This window comes from Nymphaea colorata, chromosome 1 (genome assembly GCF_008831285.2).
Source record: "Nymphaea colorata isolate Beijing-Zhang1983 chromosome 1, ASM883128v2, whole genome shotgun sequence".
NCBI lineage: Eukaryota > Viridiplantae > Streptophyta > Magnoliopsida > Nymphaeales > Nymphaeaceae > Nymphaea > Nymphaea colorata.
In genome coordinates, this window is record NC_045138.2 from 41,648,328 (window position 1) to 41,673,341 (window position 25,014).

Genomic DNA, 25,014 nt, shown 5'->3' on the forward strand with positions numbered 1-25,014 from the left:
GAATGAAAACATATAGACCATTTACTTGTAATATGTCAATTAAGTATGGTTGAATAGGTAAAAGGATTACGTTAAAATATTTAAAAGCTTGGAGAATCTTTAGACACGGAATATAAATAAAGAATGCTGCTGTCAAATCAGCTTGAATGGGATTGAATAGAATCGGACCCTTTTTTATTGGTATAGAGTTCGACCTAACAATAATTTTTAGGCCATGTTTGGACGACACACTAAAATGAGGTTTGGAGAGGCAAAACGTCGTTTTGCCTGAGAAAACCCATTTTCATGGTGTTTGGATGACAGCAAACTGGGTTTCTGAGAAACCCAGTTTTGCCCAAAACCTGGTTGAAAACAGGTCTTGGAAAACCTGGCTGAAACCAGGTCTTGGAAAACCTGGCCTCCCCAGATTTTTCACCCAACACGTCGCTTTGGAACTGGGGGCAAACTGTAGCAACTGAAACATGTTCATTCTTGAAGATAGAAATCTGACATCCTTTTGCGTTTTGAGTTCTTGAAGTCAAAACCTCTTTGAGCAGCAGAATATTGGAACTTTTCTTTCCTCACTGGGGGTAAAGGCTCTTCCCTTAAGTGCTCTTGCAGGCGATGGTGAGAAATTGCAGCGCATTACAAACACCTTAGTTTAAAAACATGGTTTTTGTCATCCAAACAAAAACCAAGTTTAAAAAGTGAAATCCTAGTTTTTTAGTTGTCATCCAAACAGGAAAACCATGTTTTAAAACCTGGCTTAGGAAACAAATAACCAGGTTTTAAGGGCTGCCATCCAACGACCCCCTTAGGTTTTTCTTCTTATAAAGTCTTTGATTTTTTCTATTTAAAGATCTGAACTTCAATTTGGTTTGATCCACAAGTAATTCTAATCCAATTCAAAGAATGATTCAAATGAATCAAATCTTTTCAATCTTAGCAACTCCAAACGTATCACACGATAATTCTCCATTCATTAAAATCCATTCTTTAGCATATGAAGAAAATTACCAGGATGTGTTATGTCAGGAGCAGTTATGGTTGAGCTTATCTGTACATGAAAAATAAGTCAAGCCAGGATCAAATTATGCATTGGTTTTTCCAACTTTTTTCCTTTCATCCTCTCACTTGAGCCTTTTTTTTTTCAACTTTTTTCTTCTTAACTACCATTCTTAAAGTGGGTAGTCTCTCTCCCTCTGAATTGAAAACAGCCAGCTACCTATGCGGCTGGATATGTGGCTAGACGGTTTTTTTTTTTCTATTTTTTTGTTGTTAAAAACCATCACAAAAAGTGTATTTGCGACAACATTTTCTTAGCCACAGATGAAGGCAATTTTTTGTGACGATTTTAACAATATAGAATAAGAAAAAAAGACTATCCAGCCATAGAAGTAGCCGGCTGTTTTCAATATATATATATATATATATATATATATATATATATATATATATATATATATATATATATATATATATATATATATATATATATATATATATATATATATATATATACTCTACATTAACCCTCTTGTTAACTTAAAAGGAGAACAGCAGCACAACACTCGAGAGGTTTTCCCAATTCCCAGCATACTCGGAATCTGCATTTAAGAAGGAAAAAAATGCTGTCGCACTGTTAATAGGTCAGAACAAGTGAATGGTACTCATTTCTACCAAATCCTGAATGACTCAGTTCTTGAATGTTAATATAAATTACCTGAATATTGAGCTCTTGATCTTCGACTTAAAGATCTTACTTGGACATCAAAAGACATCCAATATTGAGTACTTGGTTGTCAATTTGTCATCCACTTGTCGCTTTTATACATGTCTTCAACTTGAGGCCCCTAACCAGGCGGATGGACCTCCTGCCAGCAAAATCATGGTTTGCTTCTGAACCACATCTGTTCATATATCAGGATCAACCAAATGCCTTCAACGGGTAAAGCAGTTAGTAGTGTTCATTTCCTAAACACTAATTTTAAGTTATCTGTGGGATGAGGTTAGGACCTTTCAGTTAGTCAATTTGACCGAGAAATTTTTACAAAAAAATTCCGATGAAATAGCAAAAGCATGCTTAACTCTTGTTTTCTTCATAATTCAAGTGGTTAAATGAAAGGAATCAAAACCTAAGAGCACCTTTATTATTCCATAAGAACCCAAGTGTCAGTGTGTCAGGCGGTTAAATGAAAAAAAAATCAGAACTTAAGTGTCCTTTGTTGTTTCATCAAAATTTAAGCATGTTTTAAAAAATTTCATTTAACACAACCACGGAACTCCGCCAGGGCTATTTTCAGAATTGTATTCCTCCATGGTCGGCGAATCATGATGTTGGATTCAGGTACCTGAACCGGATCGGCCCTAGGCGACACCTTCACAGCTTCACTGTTGGGCGTCTTTCCTGCTCCCACTGCAAGCCTTTGAGACCTGCTACCTGGGCACGCGGGGAGAGAGAGAGAGAGAGAGGTGGTGATGGTGTGGTGGAAAAAGGGCAAGAAGGTAGTCGGTGAGTCGGTCCTGCTGGGGATGAAGGTGGGTAATGGTGGTCTTGGGGGGGGTGGTGGTGGTGCGCCCATCAATTGGTTCCCCGGCCACATGGCCGCTGCTACCCGTGCCATCCTCAAGCGCCTCAAGCTCGCCGACCTCGTCATTGAAGTCAGAGATGCTCGTGTATGACCTCTCTCTCTCTCTCTCTCTCTCTTTCTCTCTCTCTCTCTCTCTCTCTCGCTCTCGCTCTAGCAAGGATGAGACAGAACACCCTTCGTGGGTTCTAATGGATTTCCTCATTGATGCTTCTTTATGGTTATGGCTTGTGGATGATCGCCTATCCCCCGTTGTCAAGGAATTCTTGTCATCAGGATTGGCGCTTCGTCACTACGTTACTGATCAAACCAACATTTCTCTGGTTTGATTAACTGTATCTTTCCTTGTTGGTGGTTTAACCAAGAATTATGTATTTTAAAATTTTCATTGAGTTAGGGTTTCATAAGGTATCAGTCTCACTATATGTATGCTCAACATAGTGTATTGTCTTGGTTACTTTATATGTTTCAATAGTGCTAAAAAGTCTGAAACCTGTAGCTTGTAGAGACTATCTTTCTAAAATTTGATAACTAGTGGTTGCTGTCAATCTTGGCAGATTCCTTTGTCGTCTGTGAATGAGGATCTTCAACATGTCATTTCACGCAAAAGACGTGTTATCGCTCTTAACAAGAAAGACTTAGCAAATGCAAATATAATGCAGGTAAGTCGTAGTTGGTGCTAGCAGTGATTTTATAGAAATTGATTCAGAAAGTATGAACTGGCGATTCTGAGTACTCAATAGCTCTGCGTAAATCTCGGTGTCCATGAAGAAATTAGTTCATCATATTAACGGATGCTGTGTAAGTTTACTTTCTTCTACTCTACAGTTACATGTCTTCTCCCTAGACATAACATATATGGCACAACGGCGACAGTGCACAGATATTTTCAGTTCAGCCGGTTTGGGGTCCTTATGTTTTAATGTTTTTATTTTTTTATGAGTCATAGCATCCGTGCAGAATTTCATAATTTGAATTATTTTCCTGTTTATTCTTGTGTTGAAAATGGAAAAAATGCATTATTCAATCTCAAATGGAAATAGATCAATGTGATAGTCCTACCCACTATTCTCATTTTGTATATGTAGTTTAGTTGATTAAACAAGACTCCTAAGTTTTATTGAATGAAACATCTACTTCAAGCATTAGTGGACAATCGAACTTATAGTACTACAGTGTCAGTGGATTTTATTTTATTGTTGCATCTTCAGCAGTGAGAAAACAATCTGGATAATTTTCAAGCTTTATTGGAAATTTTCCTCAGAAAAAAGGAAAAAGCTTTAATTCCATTTCTTGTAAAATGCTTTTCTTTAAGAATTTATGTCACTGTAATGGAGATGTAGTTCTTAACAGTGGCTCTCCTGTCCTCCCCCTCTTCTCCTCTCCTCTCACCCTCGCCCTCTCCCCACCCCCCCAACCAAAACAAAGCAACGTTGTAACAGATTTAAGAAGTCAACATATCTTTTTTGCTTGTAAATTTTCTAAAACAGATGCTTAACATTTTTGTATTTTCTGAACTCTGAAGTAAATCATTCTTATCTGTGAATGGATTAGTTCTTTAACTGTAGTCTATGATTGCAGAAATGGATGCAGCAATTTAGCATGTCCCAGCAGGACTGTGTTTCTATAAATGCACATGAAAAAAGTTCAGTCAGAAAGGTATACTATATTCACTTTCATAATCATGAATTTTATGAGGTTGCTTGAGATTCTGATTTATCGTAGCTAAAGTTGCACATCTTTTTCTACAGTACTGGTTGGGACTCTTGAACCGGGGAAGGAACGTTAAAATCTTAAATGCCTATGGGTTGAAATCTTAAATGCCTGTGGGAATTTTGGTGCACAAATTTCTCACATCATACTTCGTAGAAATTTTCTTCTGTCTATACACAGTCAAAAGGAGAGTTACACATCATGATGCATTAAATTGTCACGAGTAAACTAATATTTGACCACTTTCTGCTTTAACGGGCACAGAATACGTTTTCTATGTGGACAGAGGATTCTCTCCATTGTATTTGCATTTGCCTTCTTATTGGATATGCTTGCCCACACTTTTTTGGGTTTTATAGAAGCATTTTGAATTGCCTTAACGAGGGCAATGAGACAAATGAAAAAAATTGACAATTCTAATGCTTGCTCACAAAAGAGCTTACAATGAAACAATATGTTGCAGACGCTGTAAGAACAAACCAGTGAAGAATTGCTGGCAGTACAAAATAAAAAAAAAAATGCTAACTTTTTGTTGCATTTTGGAAATTATGTTTTATCTTTAATATATGAAATGTAGATAAGCAACTTAAACTCATACTGATGGCTGAGGAATGGATTTGTCGTCATTGATTGTGTTCCATGGCATCTCATGCACTTGTCTTTGGCTCTTTGCTCTGTGGGAACATCTTTATCATCTTGACTCTATTTTCTGTTGAATAAAAAAATTTGAGACATCCCTGTGGGCCTGAAGTCGTCAATTGTATTCTATGAAGCAAAGCTGCTTGGCTTGGTGGAGTTTAAATTAAAGGAAGTTATCTCAAGGGAACCTACACTTCTGGTCATGGTAGTTGGGGTTCCTAATGTTGGAAAGTCCTCTCTTATTAACAACATACACCAAATAGCATCAGGCCGATTTCCAGGTAAGTGAAGATCGGTAATTTAAATAAATTACTTAATCTTTTAGTCTTTCTGGGTTTATCATGTAAAGTACTTATTGCATCAAACAATTTTTTTTTCTTTTTATCTTTGTACCATAGTGCAGGAAAAGTTGAAACGAGCCACTGTGGGACCTCTGCCGGGGGTTACTCAAGATATTGCAGGATACAAGGTCAATTTATCTTGTTAGCTGTATCTGCCTTTTTCCGGTGGGAGAGGGCTGGGGAGAAGAACCTCAGCTAGTAACTTCCATGTGGCTATCTCTTATTATATTCTATGTTTTCATCACCTGTCTCTCTCTCTCTCTCTCTCTCTCTTTTTTACCAAAGTTTGATATTGGCCACGTGCGAGTCTCTATGCTGTCTATGTTTGATATTGACTGTGTCAAGTAATTTGTGCAGATCGCACACCAACCTAGTATCTATGTTCTTGACACACCAGGTGTATTGGTTCCAAGCATTTCAAGCATTGAAACTGGCCTGAAGCTAGCTCTAGTAGGTTGGTCACAATCATTTGTGGATTTGGTGGTTTCTAGCTTCTGAAGCTTTTCGATATAATCCAATAATTTAAAATGGCAATGCATCTCCGTGCAGGATCTGTTAAGGATTCTGTAGTAGGTGAAGAACGTCTTGCAGAATACTTGCTAGCAACTTTGAATACAAGAGAAGTACCACTCCATTGGAAAGAAAAGGCCAGCTTACAAAGTTTTGGTGATAATCAAGGTACTGGAAAAAAGACGACATCCAAGGCGGGTGAGGTAAGAATCTTAGTTTCAGTTTCAAGCGTTTGCTAACCTTTCTTTTTTCCATTTGCAGAAAATTAAATGATTCAATAGTATTTTTTTCCAGCTTTATACTGAATAAGAAATTTCTAAGTGCTGAATCACTTCGAACAAAACTTTAAATTGTCCTATTAAGTTGTTTTGGTGTAGGACCTGGTGAGCAACGTGCAGAGAGCATTGTATACAACATATAGTGAATTTGAAGGTGATTTGACATGCGAGGATGACTTAGAATGCTTGATTGAGGATCAGTTAATTTCCCTGCAAAAAGCAATGAGAATTCCTCAGAAGGCAGGAGATGAGGCTCGTTGCATGGTCTCCAAGAAGTTATTGGCCTTATTTAGGCTTGGAAAACTGGGGAACTTCACCCTCGACGTTGTTCCAGATATTGCTAAACAGATCTCTTAAATCCCCTATCTTCTATCAAATTTTGCAACTTATAAATATGGCGCCCGTTTTCTACAATTTGCACTTGTGTATTACGTTGATGTAATAGCTTTTGCATGTTAATTGCAGTCATTTGGTGCTATGGCAATAACATGCCGAACAAACTCAATTGTTTTGGTGCTATGGCAATAACATGCCGAACAAACTCATTGGTCTCACGGTAGGAGTTTACGTTAACCTTCTCAAGCAGGCTATCTATGGTAGTGGCCCATAAGCAGTCGTAATGATGCCAAGTTTTCTACATTCACCTGGCACAAGCTTGGACTTCAAAGAATTTGATGTTACGTTTAAAGTTTTAAACCATTTGTGCATCTAGTAGATCGATAAACCATTTTCCAAAAGAGATCTACGATCTTCAATGTCCTTTCACTTTAATGACAAGACATCATGAGCATCAATAATGTAGTTAATGTGGAGATACTCCGTCTATATGAAATGGTTGAATGCATTTAACTAGAGAAGAATCTAAGATATTGCAAGCATCCACCGAGTTTTTTACGACAGTTAACTTTTTACATGCCTGTGTGCGCCTATATGATGCCCATGCCTCGAGGAGCAAGGCATCACATGAGAGCAGACGCGCTTGTTCAAGTGTACCTGATGATGCCATCTCTTCCTCCAAATTACTGTGCTTTGGTTTGTGATGTATTACGGCCAAACTGAATTATGATAGGCTTACCTTTGAAAAGAAATCCATGCACTGCTTTCTGCAACCAAAAATGATGTTCCATGTAAGATTCATGAAGGGGATGAATTGCATAAACACAACATGCCAGACAAAAAATTCACGCAGATGAGGAACAATGCTAAAGAAATGCCAATCTCAAACTCTCTTCTCAGAAAACCAAACACGACAAGATGTCAAATACATCCTTCAAATATTTGGCAAATCAAGAGTCAAATTAACTGCAACAAAAAATTCAGTTATTAATCACTTGGACATTCTTCTCTCAGGAACCCTTACCATCATACATGAGGCAAACAGTACCATAATCCAACCAAGAAACAATTATCATGAACGTGCTTGGCCAATGTTTCTAAGAATGCCAACAAATCAAATGCTCTTTTTGTGCAAACCAATTGCCTAAGTATATAAGCCATGCCAAAAACCCTGAATGAGCTGTGATCACAAATTCATTTCTACTGGTCTGCACATCTAAGGATCACTTTCCACTAGTTATTTTTTGTATCACCAAGGAAAACACTTTTTGTTTACCTTTTTTAAGTTGGCTAGAGCTGCAAATGTCGAATGCTACCATGTACGGGGAAGGGAAAATATCAAAATACAAAGGAAGCACTTTTGGTTTACCTTTCTAAGTTGGCTATCACTGAAGCTGTTTGTTGGACAGTACATAGCATATAATAGAGATCCAGGACAATGTGACTAGAGAAAATTGGTTCTCATACTTCTCTCTTTACTGGTGTCAGTTCTGTAGACATCTAATTATTTGATTAATCAAAACCGAAGAAAAATTCTAAAAGGAACACAGAGTAATGACATAGAATCGACCTGCTCCCATCAGAAAAACCTGTTACCAGATTATTGAGCCAATAAACCAAAAAGAATCTACTACCAAGTCTAAAGAGCCACTTGAAAAAAGGCCATCTGACTAAAAAATTAGAGTCCCCTGCTTGCTACATGTTAATGCTTCCTTGACAAAGAAAACAGGTCATCTAATAACTTGGTCATCTAATAACACAAACTCAAACATACATTAAGGCCAATTCAGTATCGGTTCTCTATTGCTAACAACAGATAAGCTGCGCTTGTAGTTTTGGACTTTCAGTTATTCCAACCTCTACTAGTTCTACAGAGAAACCACTAAGATGATAATGGAATTTGGAAGCAGCAAGCCATAACAGCATAATAACTGAAAAAGTTTCTGAATTTTGAAACACATTAAAATTTACTTCCCATAATTATAATCACATACACTAGCATTGCATAAGTCACTAGGATAGCCATGGGACTTGAAAGAACTAATGACAATAAGAACATGAAAATATCTTGAATGTGACAACATTTACTTTCCATGACCATAATCACATAGTTTGGTGTTGCATTCAAACCATCTAACTTACAGCACATGGCTAAATGGTTTAATATCATATACCCAAGTGCTATCTCAAGGGTAATGTGAACTTTCTCCTCTGTTTAACACCACCAAGTGGTGCATGACACTTCGTTATGCTGTATTATCTCATATTTGCAAGTGATGTGATGTTGCCTTTCCAATTAAACTATAATGCAAGTATAAGCTTCCATACCTCTTGAAACTGTAGTGGTTTTTGTAAGCCATCATACAAGACACTGATGAAGAGTTTTGTTTCCTTATCATGAAAATGTCAGGGAACTGCATTTTTGACTGGTCTAAGTCAGGACTAATCTCGTGAAGGAACACACTGGCTGAATGTAAACCTATACTAGCATAAGTTCATATGGATGGTTATATTTTTATATGTAAAAATCCAATTGTATGATAAATAATTAAGCCTTTAAGTCTCCTAACATGATTGGTTTTGACCGTGCTGGGTGTCTACAAATGCTTATTAGGACTAAAGATTGTTTCTGCATTAATTTATGTAGGTAAAATATTCAAACATGACAAAAATAGTTAAGCCCATTGTCATACATTTGCATATGTAGGGCTGCACACGAGTCGACTCAAGCTCGAGCTCGGCTCCACTCATGTTTAGTCAGCTCGAGCTCAACACAAGCTTCACAACTTCAACTCGAACTCGACTCGAGCGACTGCCTTCGAGCTCGAGCTCGACTCGGGCGGCTCGTTTAAACTCGTTTATCCTCAATAATGCAAATGTTGCGAGACGGCTGCTGCTTTGACAACTTCTCATTTCCTTTCGCCCTCAAGGCACGTGCCTTCATTTTCGCTGCATCCGAGGGCTCGCAGCTCCATGCCCAAATCTTGAAGGCGGGGTTCGGTGACGACGTCTTCGTGAACAACAACGTGATTCTGCCACCTGCGATGAGCACCTCATTAAGGCATGGGGAGGAGGAAAGGCGTGGGTGAGAAAAGAGAAAAGCGAGAGGAAAAATGAACCACGAGCATGGTGAGGAAAGAGAAAAATGGGAGGAAAAATGAAAAGAGTGATTGATTGATTGATTGAAAAGTGTAATGATGAAAGTGGGGTGTAATAATGAGGGGGTGAACAAAGGGAAAAAAAGAGGGAAAATTAAAAAACGCAAAACAAAAAAAAATGAGATTAGGCTGCGTGTGTGAGAGGGAAAAAGGAGGGAAAACTAAAAACGCAAAACAAAAAATGAGATTAAAATCGAGCCGAGTAGAGTTCGACTAACTCGAACTCGACTCGTTAACATACTCGAGTTTATATTTAAGCTCGAGCTTGACTCGTATAAAAACGAGTCGAGCTCAAGTCGAGTTTACTCGAGCGAGTTCGAGTCGAGCCCCAGTTGGCTCGATTCGTTGTGCAGCCCTATGCATATGCACATTTTTTTTTTATCTTCTGCTATCTATACATTGTGAGTTGTTTGTAGTTACACGAGTCTATGACAATGTACACATCATATAGGTTGGGCTCTATGTAACACGGGTACACCCCCAAACGTCCGGTACCGGTACGACACCGGTACCCAATACGGGCCTGGGTACTGCCCCGGTACGCGTTGACCATACCGGGTACGGTCAACGTACCGGGTACCATATCCGTCCAAAATTGGACACGGTCAACACTGACCGGGTCCAATTTTGTCCATTTTTTTTAAACGTTTAACTGATTTTAACGTTAAAAAATATTTTGACGTTAAAAGAAAAAGGCAAAACGAAACCGAACCCTTCTACTCCTTACCTCTCGTCTCTCTCCGGCAACATTTACCTCTCCGGCAACGAAGCAGCGGCGACGACTGCGGCTTCGGCAGCGGCGAAGACAGGAGGTGACTGAAGTTTTTTACATTTTTTGTTTTCATTTTAATCGGCCCCTGCCTTCGCCGCCGGCAACGGCCGGCGATGGGTTTTGTGTGTTGTTCACCTGAAAGTGAAAACCCATCACCCCTCCCTCTGGCGCCCTTTCTCTACGGTTTCAAATCTCTCTCTCTGTGTTTCAAATCTGTGAATACAAACCAAGATGTTGAATCGTAGGCCTCGACGTCCCTAAATCTTTGATGACCAACCACCAATCCGAGAGGGTTTCAAATCCCTTTCAAATATAATAGATGCCTCATTTTCATTCTTCAATCTTCACTGTCTTAGAATATGAGGCCTTTTCATTCTTCACTGTCGTAGAATATTGTTGAATGTGGATTGCATTTGCCGGCAGGGTATTGTTGAATGTCGATTCTGGTTTGCATTTGCCGGCAAGGCATCGAATGAGTGCTGCACTCATGCCAATGTTTGTTTTCGACCATGATTTATGTTTGTGTGTTATTCTGTTTGCATTTTTTTGATATATATGTGTGAAATGTGAATATGTTATTCTGTTTGAAATTTTTTGATATATATATATATATATATATATATGTCCGTGTGTGTACGGCCGTACCCCCAAGTTTTTTGAAAATGGTCCGTACCCATACCCGTACCCATGTGACATAGGTTGGGCTTGACTTGCCCAAAGCTTAACTGAGCTAGGTCAAAGATTGGACTTAATGTTTCAGAACATCGCAGTTCTCACCCTATACAGGAAATTTTCAAGTCCAAGAAAGTAGAGAGGAGAGGTGGTCCAGCAAGAGCATGATTACGGTATCCAATGTGAGATCATGGGCTTAGGATGAGAGAGTGTTGGTCTTCTCCATTTGTGCCATATTTGCTTTAATTTATTTTTTGTAAAAGGATATAAACTCTGATTTTATTAATTTAATAAAGGTTTGGTTCTCTGGCAGCATTGGAGGGAAGCTAAGTATTCCTACTATGCAAAAAAGAAGCCCAAAAAATTTAGGTTCATTACAAATTGTGGGGTGAATCTATTCAGGAAGTTGCAGCAAGCTATGCTTTCTTTTGTTCATTTTTATTTACTTTTCTTTTCACTTAAATGTTTGCTTTGATCTTTTTCGCCAACTGTTTCTGAGAAGTTATTTTTTTCGTCTTTTATAAGTCTCAGAGACCAGATCAGTCTTGTCGCTTTGCCCCCTTTTCAGACCCCATATTTTCTTGATTTTTATTTGATAGCAACCAGGAGGATACCTATTTTTGTTTTGGTTTTGTGAAATAAGCCTGACATTTGAACAAGTTATCTTTGTTGATCATGGTTGATGCAATAGTTTTGAATAACCATCCCTATCGTGACAAAGAAGTACAAAGAAAAAATATGGAATATTTGCATATAAATCTGATTTTCATATGGTTTGAATTATGCATTGTTGTTATTCAAACATGGAAAGAGAAAAGTTGAATAATGTGTAGCAATCCGATTTGTTGATTGAAGCCTTTGTTTATTACGTTAATGGTGCATCCACACAAAAAACATAGCCATCATGATGATCCTTTCTGTTATGGATTATGAACAGTTTCTAATGTTTATGTTTAGTTACAAAAATTTATCTATGAACACACATACACAAATATATTATATATATATAGTCTCACACCTTTCATACCTGCACTTAGATATGGAGACATGCCAATGCTTGATGTGAAATGCCTAGTAAAGGAAATGCCATAAAAACATGAAATTTCATAATACTATACAGCACAAGAACATGAAACATAGCATAAAAGGTGAGCCATGCCAAATTGACCTTGCATCACTAAATTCATATACTGGAACTGGAACCGGAACCAAACATGCCCATATGAGCACTCACCAACGCTTGCTGTGCAAGGTCTATTGAAGGAAATGTCACAAAAGCCTGACCCCTCATTCTCCCCTCCTGGTATGCCAATTGAATCATTAGTCATATAACTGACTAGTTAATGCTCTTCCATCAAATCACAATGTCAATTTCCACAACAGAGAAGAAGTGAGACCACTCCAAGCAATTCAGTGATCTGCCAAGCAGAACACTGACAGGAAAAATTACAAGTCTATGATTCCTCTGTACTTGAGAGTTTCCTTAGAAAATTATTGGAAGCATAATAAGAAGTCCAAAACGTCAGTCATAAAGGAAAAAGATTTCTTCGTCTGCAATATAATAACGATTGTTAGGGAGTATCCTACTGAGTTTCAGAAAATGTCCTATATGGCTTTGTGAGTGGAATACTTTCCACCATCAGTATTACAGACTTTAGAGACTCATAGCCTATCAAAACATACTAGGGATATATATTCCATGTTATGCACTTAAGGCTAATGGCTCACATGTACATCCTCAATGATCACCAACCATTTTAATCCAGAACCTCCAACAACAAACAAGGAAAGATAACTATTACTGATGAAAAATTTTACAAGATGGTGAGAAGATAAAGTATGAAATCTAACAAACATAAACAGCGGAACATAAAATTCACCTGCATCAGCTTGATGCTGATTCCAGATTTGACGGCTTCAACACTACCAAAAAATGATCCTGTAATATGAACCATGTCAAACAAATTTCTTAGTGAAACACTAGCAGAGGAGATACAGAATACTAAAAGAAAAGGGTAAATCAAGGATCTCATAGGGTAAATCAAGGATCTCATACACGAGCTCCCAATCTTTTCTTGGACAGTGCATACAGAACAATAAACTAAAATTTTGCTTTTCCAAAAGTTACTCCGGTCACAAGATTTCCCAACTCTCCAAAGAACATTTGGCAGTGTAAAGCTCAAAAAGAAGAAATTTGGCTTACCGAAAATGTAGTAGAAATCATCAGCAACTACATCCTTTGCCAAGTTCTTTATGTATAATACAGGAGAAGGATCACCAGGAGTATAATTCTGTATAACCAAAAACATTATTATACTTGAGCCAGAGTATGGTTCTGTGTAAAAGACAAAGAAGTTTTATACTTGAAAGGACTTTCACTGGGAGACCTTGAACATTGGAAGTGATAATATTTCCTCGGGAGGTAATTTTCCAGTTTCAATTTCTTGAAGACTTGCAAAATGTTTAACTTCAACTTCCTCTTTGTCGTGATCTAAAGTTCCTGAACCATCATTAGCTTCTCCTTTTTCACTTTTTACAGGCTTGGGAGCAATCTTTATCTGTAAAAAATGAAATATTGCATTATAATACATCAAATCTACCACTAGGATCAATCTAATCGGTGTGACAAAAAAGTGAACCTGCAGAACAGGATTTTTCTTTTTAATGGTTGGAAGCTCTTTTGGAACTAAGGTGACAGGCTTCACACCAGCAGCCTCATGTGATACATCCTTATCAACAGCAGGACCAATGATAGCCTCATGTTTAGCTTTTTTCCTATTCCGACGCTTCCCAGGAAATACAGCACCGGATTTTTTCTGATCAATGTCACTCTGAAATAAGAGAAGATACAAGTTGATAATCAGACACAACTTCATGATCTCAAAGGGAGAATTATGCAAGGACAGCCATACAGCTGAAATAGATGACTGACATGTGAAAAACATACCTCATCTGAAGACTCCAGCTCTGACTCATCACTGGATAGATCAGCTAAAGGAGGTTTTCCTGCCACAGCAGGTGGGGGTGGGGGTGGTGGTGGAGGAGCAGGTTCCGAGGGTGGAAAAGGTGGTGTGGGTAAAGCTGCACGAAATGGTGCTGGAAGATTCATTTTGTTCATCAAATGCAGAACCTGAAAATGGTGCCAATACACGTCTTATATGCCTTGTTCTTTATGGTTTTAAGCTCTTAACTGAGTAAACCTAAGACTATTAGATGTAAAAACCTGTGTATAGAATCGTGGGACAGCTATAAGAGCATTAACAATATTGGTTAGTATATTTCCATCTGGAGGCGGGTAAGCATACCTGAAAATAGTCATTCAGCAGTAGAAGGAAGATATCAGTACAAGAGAAAGCATATCTAAATATATTAAACATTAATAAATTGGCATATAAAAAAATTTCAGTCTAATTGACATTTTTGTTAATGGTGAATACATCAGAAACAATAAATGGATACAACAGAAATGAGGTGTACATATTGTCTGTGACTTCTGACTAGGGATTTCTGTCTATTCATCAGACCATTAAATGCACTCTTCAAGAAGGAACCCTACTCGAGGTGTGGAGGAAATGGATAGTCTACACCAAGTCTAGGAGCAATTGGTTCACCGATTTTCACAGCATTTGGGGTGGACCCAGGAACAGAAACAATCCCAGGCACAGTAAGCTCCTTTGATGTAGATGTAGGTGAAAATGCATCTTTTCTGTGCTGTTTTTCAGCCATTTCCTTCTCATTCGAAGTCAGTGTGTTCACTCGTTCCACAGATAAAACTTTTCCAAGAAACCTCAATCTGAAAATTCAAGGGAAGAAAAAGTGAATGAAAATAATAAGACCACAAATTCAAGTCATAGACTAGTATTTAGCAGAAACTGGCTCTTACAAAGCAGAAACAGATAATATGTTACTTATGAACGGCTCCATACAGAAATATTCACACATAACAAGGCCCAGATTTCAATAGCATCAACACTCAATACATACATAGAGTTGACAACTTTGACCACAAGGTAGAATTCATGAATCATCCGTCATGGAACAAACACCCATCACTGTTGGAGACTGTCATGAGAAAGGACATTAATTCAATAAAAAGGTATTCAAGAAAATTGAAATCTGCCGGTTGTCGGATGTTGCCAGACGGCCAAGTATTTAAAAGTCGTGGTTAAATACAAGATAAACCATCGCTAAAAACACCATAAACGGTTGCTATACCATAAATCCATTGCATAGTATTTTTAGCGATGATTTTAAATATTTTGTCATCTAGCAACATCTGGCAGCTGGCTGATTTCATTTCCTCCAAATATTCACGGTTAGTGAAACCATTGTAGAGTTTACTGGCCATCCTTCCTGAAATATTCTTTTGTTGACCATTATTCCTGACATATTCTTTGTCACAGTGTTCAACCGAGCCTTCACAAAAAATGGAACTTCATTGTTCAGAGTCTTCAGAAATTCCAGAAGTCCAAAGTAAAGCTAGCATTAGGCAAATCTAAGAATGGATAGTTATTAGGTTATTCTGTAAAAATCTACTAAATAACCTAAGGTACAGACAAAATTTTAGATTTAACGAGTATACCTTTCAACTGCAAAAATAATAAACAAGCACTGCAGTAAAATAACATAAAGAGGTACAGCAAAATTGCACTTTAGAACTAAACCAGCAATACAAAATAAGAAAACATGATTCTCAATGGCAATAAAAGAAAAAAAAAGATAGTCACAAATAACGTTTCGGAGTTTTAAACGGTGAGGTTTTTCTCGGGTATATTACAGCGAGCTTGAAAAAAAAGGAAAAATACAGTAAATTTTTAAAATTCAAAAAAACTAAAAATGGAGGAAAAATAAAATAAGTGAGAAACTAATAATACAAACATCAAAAGATAAATAGACTTGCAACAAATAAAAAATAAGAAGACTGTTTGGCATTTAAAAAAAAGAAAAAAATGAAAAAAGTGAAAAAAAGAGTTAAAAACATGTTTTTTCCTTTTAAACGTTTTTTTCGAAAAAAAATGTTTTTTAACTTTTAAACAGAAATTTAATTTATCGCATTTTTTTTGCTTTTTTTTTTAAAAAAACACATTTTTTTGTGACACTGGAAAAAAATAAAGAAAAAGCAACGAGACAACCGTTAAGACTCAAAAATAGAAATAGCTCAAATAAGCACCTGTTTAGTTGTTGTTGTGCCTGTAAAGCTGAAACTTCATCATTGAAATCTACAAACGCACTGTTCCTCAACCTGTTATTGCAAAAGCTTTAGAAAATTACAGATCCTGCTTTTATCATAAACAGTAGTTGAGGGAAAAAAATATTAAGAAACAAACGCCTGCAGACATCCATCAGTTATTGTATATTTCAATTAGCAGAAAATTACAGGAAAGAAAACTCTATCATTCCAATTAAACTGTCACTGAGAAAAAACAGCATCTAGCAAAGTCCATGTTTCGGAAAAATAAAAACAAAAGCATTGAGATGGTGTCTATTGAGCTTCCCACTTTTCATTCAACTTCCAAATCATACAGTGAGTAAAATTTCTAACCATCAAATGTAACCAACGGTGAAATCTGAATTTTGAATATGGTGAATTATACTTGATGCTGTACTGATAGCTTGTGATATCAAATAAATCAGCAGATTCAGCACGAATATGCCATGACTGTACATATAAGGAAATAAGAAAAACATGTTAAACTAATAAAACATGTTTGATAAACTAAATAGCTTTTAAGAATGAATGTAGCCTTAGTAAATCCAGATATTTTATATGTTTAAAGTTTTAAACACCTTATTTCTAACACAATGATGAACAGTAATGCAAGTTATCAGCATTTCACAACCATATTGGAGAAGATTAGTCTACAAATTGTTTGGTCATGTAGTTTCTAGACTTCTACTTCTATCCAACATGAGAAATAAGGAAGATATTATGTTATTCCTTAATTCATCATGCTGTTAAGTGTTAATATGAGACAAAGAAAAAAAATGTAAAGCATAGCAACAACAAGAAAGAACTAAATTAACCAACAGATAAATGGAACTAAAATTCTGAAAGACTGAAAGAACTTAAAATGAACTTGCAGCTAACCAGTCATTGGATCCAGATTACCAAACAAATCTTGTGAACAAACACCAAAAAAATTTCTGTAATGATGGGGTAAAGAGACAGCACATACTTCCCACCAGCACAAGGCCGCAGCCCGCAAGCACCATAGTGAGAGAAGAGGCGGAAGAGTGTCTCCTGGGGTATAGCTTCTGGGAGATGGCGCACTATAAGTGTCACCTTTCGTCTCTCCATCTTCAAAAGAGAGTTCAGTCCATGAAATGTGAGAGGAAATCTGCACAAGAAGGCAGAAAGTGAATTCACTTGTGAAACTGGAATTGAAAAAAAAATTACAGGTTTCAGTTTCCTTCTGTGTTTGATGGCATATAATTTTGATTCCAAAATTAAAAATAATGTAATTGGTGAACCCAGCATCAGAATTCTAGACATTAAAATAAAAAAATGTTACCGTTGGATTCCTGCAACCCAAAGTGCAACCTTCTACCTTGTTGAACACCAAAACTACTGGATACCGTTAATATTAACATCCTCACAAACAAGCTAATGATTCTGCAGCTTCCTTATTCTCCTTCAGACAAATTAACGAAACCATGTTAGCTTAAAGACAAGGGGTAACTGATCATGAAAGAGGTAATGGTTTACAACATCTCCAACAGATGAACAGAGAATAAACAAACCTCTCAAGTTCTTGGATCATACATATTAGCTCCCAGATAACGGTTTACAGACATGCTCTACAAGAACCTAGATCCTCTACAGTGTTTTTTTTTTTTTCCCCTGATGAGCAAACAAGATATGATCTACCCTGGAACAGGGTAGAATTTTTTTCTTAGTCAACATGAAAGAACACCAAGATAGTGTCATGAAAATGTAAGCATGAAAGAAAAAAAAAATGCAAGCATACATCCAAGTGTCCAAGTAAGCATGCGTATTGTGGTTCGATCACACATTTCCATCATAGAATTGCTCTTTATATCCCCAACATAAGAAAGATTAAATCACGCATAGAGACAGCTTCCACTAACGTGCATCAAATTTGATGAAAAAGCATATGCAGGAAATGGACATCCAATGTACTATTCTTACACCAGTACCCATGAAACTCGGCTAAGATATCGATTGAAGTGCCAGCAGTGATGATATTGTTCCATTCTGTAAGTGGAAAGTACGAAGAAAAATGTTTGACAAATTCTACGGCATTTTCCTTTTTAGGAACTTCTAGGGAGACTACATCCACGCTCACAAGGCACTGTGGTTCAGAAGCAATGACAAAATCAAAATCTCCTTCCTAATAATGACTATGACATCTAGACGAGGTTTAGAACGAAAATCCAGCAACAAACTACATCAAAATCAGATTGAAAACGACAAAAAGTTTCAAAGAGGGGGCGAAGAAGGTGGGTCTGCGTCGTCCATGGCCGACGCAGGGCCTCCACTAGCGGGGGAAAGAGAGGGAGGGGGTGGGCGAATACCTGCTGGAAGCTGCCTAGGAATGACTGCTGCGGACGAAAGACTGGGAACGGACGCTAGAGAGGAGAGAAGCTTCGCGGGTTCGCGCGCGCGAGCGGAGCCTCGCGGGGCAACAAAAAAGGGCTCCGGGAACCAATTTTTGGTTCCGTAGGTATTGGACGGGATTCGAATCACACATATACTCATATGCTCTTTGGTACCTGTTTGTTTTGAATATGTACATATATAATTCGAATTTGAATAGGAATTAAAAAAAAAAATTATTATCTGAACTAATAATAGTGTTCAAATTGAAAAGAATAAGGGCCACGTGATAGAGAAAGGAAATACATTGACAACCCAACTTCGTTGATTTTTTAACTTAATTTTTTTTTTTATTCGTTGGGGTTAGAATGGCCTTGCACCAATTTTGCATTACCAGGAGAGTTCAACCATTTTACCACGGTAAACTCATCTATGGAAAGTCACTCATCTATGGAAAGTCATTATTTAGTTGTTAGCTCATATATAATCTAGGGAGCAGGGCACTGCTTCTTAGGTTTTTGCTTCTTAGGTTTTGCCTAGAGATGTGAATATATCTGATTTGAATCGATAACCAACCAAAAAAACTGGATATGAAAAAAAATTTAATATCTGATTAAGAAATCGAATCGGATTCAGATTTAATAAATGGCATCCGATCGGATTCTGATTCGGATATACATAACTATCCGATCGGATTCATTTTTAGACAAATATTTTGTATCTAATGCTATTAAATTTTGAAAATTGGTAAAATCGGGTTCAAAATTTGGATTCGGATATAAAATATAAAAAACAGATTTGGATCGAATTTGGATTGTAAAATCGGATTTCAGATTCGGATTCAGATATGTCTTTTCTTTATTCGAATTTGAATCTGAATCCAAATATATGAATATCCGAAAAAGCAGATATGATTAAAGATATATTTGATCCGTTGACATCCCTAGTTCTGCCATGAGAGCACCAAGAGGCTTAGCACATGGGCTCGGGTCAGTAGTCAGTGAATTGCTATTTGCTAGTTTGAGTAGCATGGGCATCAGCTCCTTGCGGCAAGCAGACACAGCCCTAGACCGACCTTAGGGCAAGGATCAAGGGGAATGAGAAAGCCTTTGGGTCTCACTGGTCTTCTTTGATAAGGAGTTAGATTGTGCCAAGAGATATTGAGGGGCTAGTGTAGGCAAGTGCCCACAGCAGCTTATATGTGCCTCCGCCACTGGTTGGAGCATCTCTTGGCATGGCCAATGAGTCTTGTACCGACCCGACGACTCAATGATCATTGAATCTTGGGAATTTCAGCTTAGACCTTCCCTAAGCTCAACAAAGACAGGCCTTCTAGATCAAACCAGGACCCAGCAAGAGGTATGCCCAACTTTTGGCTCCATAAGGTTTTTAAAGTAGGACTAGTTGAGAATAGATATGTTGTAATCACATTACATGTAATTCTTATGTTATACATCCATATCAGGTCTATGTCATTGATTGTGTTAACATTTGTGATCATTGAAGGTTTAGCTAATTTAATATAGCGAAAGCCGCTTTGGTTCTGTGTTCATATGATCATGGACGAGATTGGTGAAAATGACGTTTAATAAGATAGCAGTTATGAGCTCATAAGGTTTTATGTAATGTCTGAATGTATAAAGACATATTTGGCCCAAGTGGGAGATTGTAAGGATCATTTGGTGGGCCAGCATATGTCAATGAGGAATTTCAAACATTATGATTGTCTTAATATAAATATCTGTTTTAAGTGATTGTATTTTAGGATATTACGTCATTTTATATGGTATGAGGTATTTTATAATATATAGATACTTGTATGCAATTACAGACTCTTTGATGGGTTGAATCCATAATTGCTATTGATATAAAAGGGTAGTGGTCCCTGGGGTCGTGCAACGGTTGCTTGAAACATTGGTTTCTAGGGTTGTCTCTTCCCCATCTGAGAGAGACCGCATGGCGCCGCACAGACCCTGGAAGATCCTACTCCAATCTACCATTCGTGCTGTTCAGATGGATTCAGGTACGCTTCCGCTGCAGTTTAAAGTTTCAATTCCATGATTTAGCATGAACATGATCTTGTTTAGGGCATATTCGTTTTGTGATGCATGAGGGAAATCTCCCATCACCATCATGATCAATGATCGATACCTCATCCTTGTTGTGGAGGATCTGTTGGACGAGCTACATGAGGCACTGTTCTTTTCCAAGTTGGATTTGCACTTAGGTTACCATTAAATCAAGGTCGTAGACAATGACATTCCTAAAACTGCATTTTAAATCCACGACGGCCATTACGAATTCACCCTAATGCCTTTTGGGCTGACCAACATGCCCTCGACATTTCAATTGCTGATGAATGATTTATTTCACCCCTTCATGTGATGATTTGTTATCGTCTTTTTTCGAAGATATCTTGGTCTATAGCCCAGGGGAGCAGGACCACTTGCAGCACCTACACACGGTACTAGCAGTGTTACAGCAGAACCACTTGTGTGTCAAGCCCTCCAAGTGTATGTTTGGTACCAAAAGTATTTCTTATTAGGGCCATGTGATCTGTAGAGGGAAGGTGAGTATGGAAGATGAGAAAATACAAGCAGTGAAGGACTGAAATGTTCCTCAGTCCGTGTGAGAGTTGTGCGCATTGTTGGGACTTACAGGATACTACCATAAGTTTGCTCAGGGATATGGACTGATAGCAGCACCCCTTACTGAACTAACCAAGAAAGGGAAGTTCCAATGGGGAGAGAAGGCAAGACATGCATTCCAAAGGCTGAAACAAGTGATAACAGCAGCCCCTATTTTGTAGACACCCAATTTTTAGTTACTCTTTAACGGTCGAGTCTAATGCATCTGACCTACACATGGGAGTAGTCCTGAGCCAAAACAACCACCCTATTGGCTATTTCAGGAAGGCAATGGGAGTTACTTTTGGCGGCAAATCTACCTATGAGCGAGAGCCAATAACCATCATTCTTGCAACTCTCAAATAGGAACATTATCTCATGGCGCAGCGATTTGTGGTGCTGATAGACCATCACAACTTGAAGTATTGCTTACAACAACCTATGCTTTAAACGACTATGCAGAAGTGGATCCTCAAGTTGATGGGTTTTGACTTTGGGGTCTATTTTCACAAAGGCAAAGAGAATGTAGCTGCTGAAGGTCTCTCCAGATCTGTGGAACAACATCAACACAGCCTGCTACAACTGTCATAGGTGTAGGTTACACTTTGAGATCAAATCAGATGAGCACAGGAAGAAAGTTATTCCACCAAAAAGATTAAACAATAGCTGAGTGAAAATTCCTACAAGGTAATTGGCTATGAGTGGAGTCCTCCTTACCTATATCACCAAGGTCGCATTTTTATTCCACTAGAAACACCATTTCCTAGGCTGCTAAAGGAGCACTACTATAATGGGCACACTGCCGGGCATGAAGGAGTAGAAGCAACCTACAAAAGGCTGCAAAATACCTTCTATTGGCCAGAGGGATGAAGAGGGCTATAAGAGACTTTGTACGCCAATGTGACGAATGCCAACGAAACAAGCATGAACTAATGAGGCCTGCAATGCTATTACAACCATTTCCCACACCTGAATTGAATTGATATGGGAAGACATCTCCATGGACTTTATTGAAGGGTTGCTGAATTCCAAAGATAAGTTAGTTATACTTGTAATGGTAGACTAGCTTTCAAATTGCACACATTTTGCTGCAGTGTCTCACCCTTACACTGCTAAGACCATGGCACAAGTCTTCCAAGAAAACATAGGGAGACTCCCCAGGATGCCATGGACTATTGTCAGTGATCGCGACCCAGTTTTTCTTAGTGACTTTTGGAAGGAATATTTTTCAATTGTAGGGCTCGGCATTACAAATGAGTATTACGTATCACCCACTGACCAATTACATATGTTAAATGAAAAGAGGCTTGAGGCAATAGAACATGTTGAGGCTCATCATCAGAAGATAACATTACATTATACAAAATTTATTGTCTTTCAAAAGCAAATTCAAAATCAATGATTTGATCATCAAATCAATCATTCCACTCAAGAAAAATATATGTCACATTTTCATCAAACTAGAAAGTGTCTTACATGGCTAAGGAAGTATAGCCCATTAACTCATAAGCTTATTGATGCCAACATAATGGAACTATTAGACCTTGTTAATGCCTTGCATTCAAGAAATTTTTACATTTGTCCTTGTGTCATCCTTGTACTATTTATTATGCACATTAATAAAAAGAAAAATTTTTCAATTTCAATTGCATTGTCAATCTTCAATTTATCCTACAAATGTACCATCTAGTGAACAAATGTTTACCGAGCCACCAACTAGGCATTTTTCCATATTGTACCATACTAGGGCATCTTTCTCGGCCTTTCGTTCGATCCATTAGGGTAGGAAAGGGCAATACTCCTACAATAAGATTTCTAAAGAGGACCTTTTTAATATCTAGCTTCAAAAACAAATTTTCCCAAGAATCCATTGTTAAATATGGTTTTTTAAACCAATTTCTCTAGTGCACAGTAGTACCTTTTTCTGGGTCACTAGTGAGGATGAGTTAAGTGAATATCTATTTTTATAATTCTTCAAGTTGATCTTCTAATTTATGTTTGATATGATTATGTGTTATTTAAACTCTTTATTAATAAATTATAGTTTATTAGTTCATGTAATCATGAATTGTTACATTGTTTTTTAGGTCACTAGCACATGTGGGAATTATGATTTGTTATTTTATTTTTAGGTGTCTTTGTTGGTCTTCAGACTTTATGCTTTTTTGAGACTAAGATTGTTGACTGAAATTGAAATGTGTAGATGATGACCTTGAATCATTAGCATATGACTGATCTTCCTTTGCAAGGTTATATGCCAATAAACGGCTGCTGGGAGGTAGGCTCCCATCCTTTTATTACAGAAAAATTAAGATATGTACAAGGCAAAAGAAAAATTTACACAAAGATGTGAAACAGCCACATCAGGGGAAAAAACCCAAAAAAACCCAGGCAAGCATAACCCAGCTGCCCCAAAAACCATCACCAGAAGGCCAAAAAATTCGACCAGCGTTACAGCTCCTGAAAAGGCAAAGACTAAAAACAGAAACAATATTAGAAAACCAAAAGAAAGCATTAACCACCATCATCCCTGCCATCCCTTTCCCCATAATGACACATCTGTTCTCCAGCCTCTAAAGTAGGCAGTTGACTAAGAACCCTTAGACGTTGGCTGGCCGCCCTCATGTGATGCCATTTCTGGTTAATCGGCCTCCTGCCTTCCAACATCGCTCTAAGTCTGCGCTTCCATCCTTCATTGTTAGATATGATCCCCAAATTGTCATTGACTCTCGCCATAGATTGCAGCCAACCATTGAGCACCTGTAATTCAGCTTCATCCTCCTTAGATTGAGCTTCAGTAAATATGGCCTCAATAGATTCCATGTCTCTCAATCTCCACATGCCCATCACCATGGTATTAATGCCCTTCTTATATGTGACAATTTGCAACACATTAGTGTCCATGCTTAAACTGGAGAGTCTGCCCTCGCAAAGGATTCCAGTCCGCAACCAAGTGGACATAGCCTTACGCTCGTCTTCCTTCAGCTGCAACCTTTGAAAAGCCTCCTTAGCTGAGCTCCCAACAACAGTGAAAATATGTTCAGACATAGCTGTGGTCAGTCTCTCATGTGCCACTTCATTCCTGAACCACCATAACTTCCATAACGCGATTGGAAAGAGCAACATCCAACATTTCCTAATCCATTTAACCTTGAACGACACCCTGCTCCAAATCTGAAATTCCTTATCAATGCTCTGCCACGGGAGCCTACTCCTACCAAAGCTAGCAATCGCCTTTCGCCACACCTTTTGCACAATAGAACACTTGAACATGACATGCACATTGTTCTCCTCCTCTCTTTTACATAAATGTCATCTGTTAGCCAAATGAACTCCATGTCTTTGTAATCTGTCTTGAGTGGTCAGTCTCATGTGGCTGGTGATGTAGGTAGTCCAGCTTGCTCTAACTAGGATGTGATTGTTCCATATACGCTTTCGCCATCCTTCCTGAATACCCTTCTGTCTTATGGCGTCCCAAATCGATCTAGAGCTAAGTTCTTTGAGTTCTGTAGCATTACTAACAAGTTTGTCAGTCTCATTAACTAGTTGGATGCACGTGCTCGCGGTTAAAGCCTTGCTTGGCAAAGTTAGCCTAGCTTCACCCAAACTCCTAACTTCTGCAACAGAAAGCTTCAACTGATCAACTATGACACCATACTCCTCTCCACTAATTGATTTCACCAGAATTTCGTCATGCCACCAATCGAACCAGAAGAAAACAGAATTACCATCTCCAATCTTCCACCTCACCCAATTTGCTATCTTATTCCAGCTTTTTCCTAAGCTTTTCCAAGCCCAAGATCCCCTCCAAGGTTTACGCACAGTCCACAAACTGTTTGATTT

General features: G+C 38.0%; 2 protein-coding genes across 6 annotated transcripts; one reads left to right on the plus strand and one right to left on the minus strand.

Annotated features, from left to right (window-relative positions):
• Positions 1–2,280: 2,280 nt before the first annotated feature.
• On the plus strand, positions 2,281–6,602 carry LOC116247302 (short integuments 2, mitochondrial). Its single transcript, XM_031619403.2, has 8 exons — positions 2,281–2,655; positions 3,125–3,229; positions 4,149–4,226; positions 5,059–5,200; positions 5,318–5,388; positions 5,618–5,714; positions 5,810–5,973; positions 6,148–6,602. Exons 1-8 carry the CDS (start codon positions 2,458–2,460, stop codon positions 6,403–6,405), a joined length of 1,113 nt encoding a protein of 370 aa, XP_031475263.1. The 5' UTR covers positions 2,281–2,457; the 3' UTR covers positions 6,406–6,602.
• Positions 6,603–6,873: 271 nt separating this feature from the next.
• Positions 6,874–18,681, minus strand: LOC116248555 (U11/U12 small nuclear ribonucleoprotein 65 kDa protein). 5 transcript variants are annotated; one of them, XR_007572353.1, is made up of 15 exons: positions 18,523–18,671; positions 18,145–18,299; positions 17,499–17,618; positions 17,163–17,324; positions 16,157–16,228; positions 14,543–14,779; positions 14,210–14,291; positions 13,934–14,116; positions 13,626–13,817; positions 13,374–13,544; positions 13,190–13,277; positions 12,867–12,925; positions 12,221–12,286; positions 9,078–9,423; positions 6,874–7,151 (listed from the first exon to the last, which is right to left on the minus strand). XR_007572353.1 is itself a non-coding variant. In XM_031621419.2 (13 exons), exons 3-13 carry the CDS (start codon positions 17,282–17,284, stop codon positions 7,068–7,070), a joined length of 1,356 nt encoding a protein of 451 aa, XP_031477279.1. In that variant the 5' UTR covers positions 17,285–17,324; positions 17,499–17,618; positions 18,523–18,680; the 3' UTR covers positions 6,874–7,067. The 5 variants fall into 5 exon arrangements, 2 of the variants coding, with proteins under 2 accessions (XP_031477279.1, XP_049931685.1); XR_007572352.1 differs by lacking the exon at positions 18,145–18,299 and adding an exon at positions 17,728–17,855 and having other exon boundaries at positions 18,523–18,668; XR_007572351.1 differs by lacking the exon at positions 18,145–18,299 and having other exon boundaries at positions 18,523–18,681.
• Between the last annotated feature and the right edge of the window lie 6,333 nt (positions 18,682–25,014).